We start from the raw sequence: 1706 nt of genomic DNA, 5'->3' as shown, positions 1-1706 counted from the left end.
ATTTTATTGTTTATCTTTTAGCTCTTCACTATTTTGTTATTCTTATAAATTATTCTAAGGTCCATATTTGTGTGGCCATTTTTTCTAGAATATTTTTGCTGTTGGAAATACCAGAATTGCCCCATTGTTGAACAATACAGGGATTTCTATTTTATTCTATTAACGTTCCTTCATTGTATTCTTCCAAGTGTAATTTTTTCATCCCAATCTTGTGTCTTTTCCTTCTTTCTTCCATCCTTTCTTTCTTTCTTTCCTTCTTTGAAAGTTCCTGTCATCCTTTCCTTTTCTTCTGTTTCAGCTTTGTTAGTTTCCCCACTGCAGACATACCTCCTATAAAATCTTACCCATTGTTACAATTTCATAATTTACAGTGAAAATAAAGAGCAGAAAACCATAGAAAGTTGTTGCTCAGTAAAAACAGGAATTTTTTCCATGAAATACACAAAAGATTTGAGTGCAAAGAAACAAGTTGATGGTTTAAAAATGAGGCTTTATGAAAGGTAAAATAAAGCGACTCAGACATAAACATACAGTAGAGTGGTGGCATCCTGCAGCCCAACATTACACTCTGTCATGTCACTGACGAGAAATGTTACAGCCTGACATGCTTGACAGTTTGGTGTCACAGTGTGCCGAGATCCACTGATCCATAAAAATGATTCTATTACAAGTTTAACATTAACCTGGTTTATAAACCGTTTCAGTCTCTGTCCTGCTTTAGTGGAGCCAACAGGCGCTACTATTATGTAAAACTTCTTCTGAGCTTAACTACAGATTCATATCAAAGCTTTTTGTTCCTAAAATCTAATTATTAACCGACTTTTATTGTTCTTATTATTTCAAACTGATGATGAAAGCAAAGTTGGGTTAGGATCCTACCTTTAGGGCTCATGAGCGTAGCTTCAGTGGCTTTTCCACCGTCACCGCAGCGTTCGTCAAAGGGTAAGCACTGCTCCCCTGTCCCCGCCACCACCTCGGCGTTATCTGACAGCAGCCGGCCGCCCGTCAGCGAGCGGACTCTGTAAATCCGTCTGGAGTTGGTATCTGAGATGAACAGGGCCCCGGATACAGGATCCACCGCAAGGAAGTACTTATGGGTTGGATTATTGCTGGAGAAGAAGAACAACGCAGCAGGTCATTTTTTAGTTAAAACATTTCCACAAGGAGGCGTCATATTCATACCCCTTAGACTTTTCTGAATTTTGTCATGTTTAAAAAGTAAATCGTATTCATCCACCTTCCTCTCAACCCACAGCATCATGCTGCCATCATCATGTTTCATTGTAGTAATGGTCTGTTCAGTGAGGTCCGTTACCACAGGTCTGATGAAAAGACATATTTGGGTAGGTTTGTAGTTGAGTCAAAGGCCGTTTCTCAATTCACAAGAACTAAAGTACGGACATGTGTCCTCGCCAAGTACGTTCTTGACAAGAACACAGGAAAGTTTAGACTTGTGGAGAACGGGAGAACGCAGTATAATTCTGGGTCAAAGGTAAGGGAAACCTACTGATGACATCACCACATTCAAAGTTCACCTCCACTCTGAGCTCTGTGAGTGCTAACCTGGAAGCTGCTGCTGCCGCAGTGCATGCTGGGACAGCTGTCAGTCTGGAGCAGGGGGGGATTTACCATTAGGCAATACTACACTGCAAAAACGATCTAAAAATTAGTAAAAAATGTCTTAAATTAAGTGTATTTATCCTTAA

The 1706-nt window shown here is 40.0% G+C and overlaps 1 protein-coding gene across 1 annotated transcript in view; it reads right to left on the bottom strand.

Annotated features, from left to right (window-relative positions):
* Positions 1-1706, bottom strand: part of tenm2 (teneurin transmembrane protein 2) — a 447642-nt gene that overhangs the window by 25496 nt on the left and 420440 nt on the right. The window contains exon 21 of the mRNA XM_015382666.1: positions 880-1109. Within this exon, the coding sequence (XP_015238152.1) occupies positions 880-1109 (230 nt within the window). The remainder of the gene's footprint in view (positions 1-879; positions 1110-1706) is intronic.

This window comes from Cyprinodon variegatus, unplaced genomic scaffold, assembly GCF_000732505.1.
Source record: "Cyprinodon variegatus isolate N-32 unplaced genomic scaffold, C_variegatus-1.0 Scaffold13, whole genome shotgun sequence".
NCBI lineage: Eukaryota > Metazoa > Chordata > Actinopteri > Cyprinodontiformes > Cyprinodontidae > Cyprinodon > Cyprinodon variegatus.
This window is presented reverse-complemented; position numbering and strand designations above follow the sequence as displayed.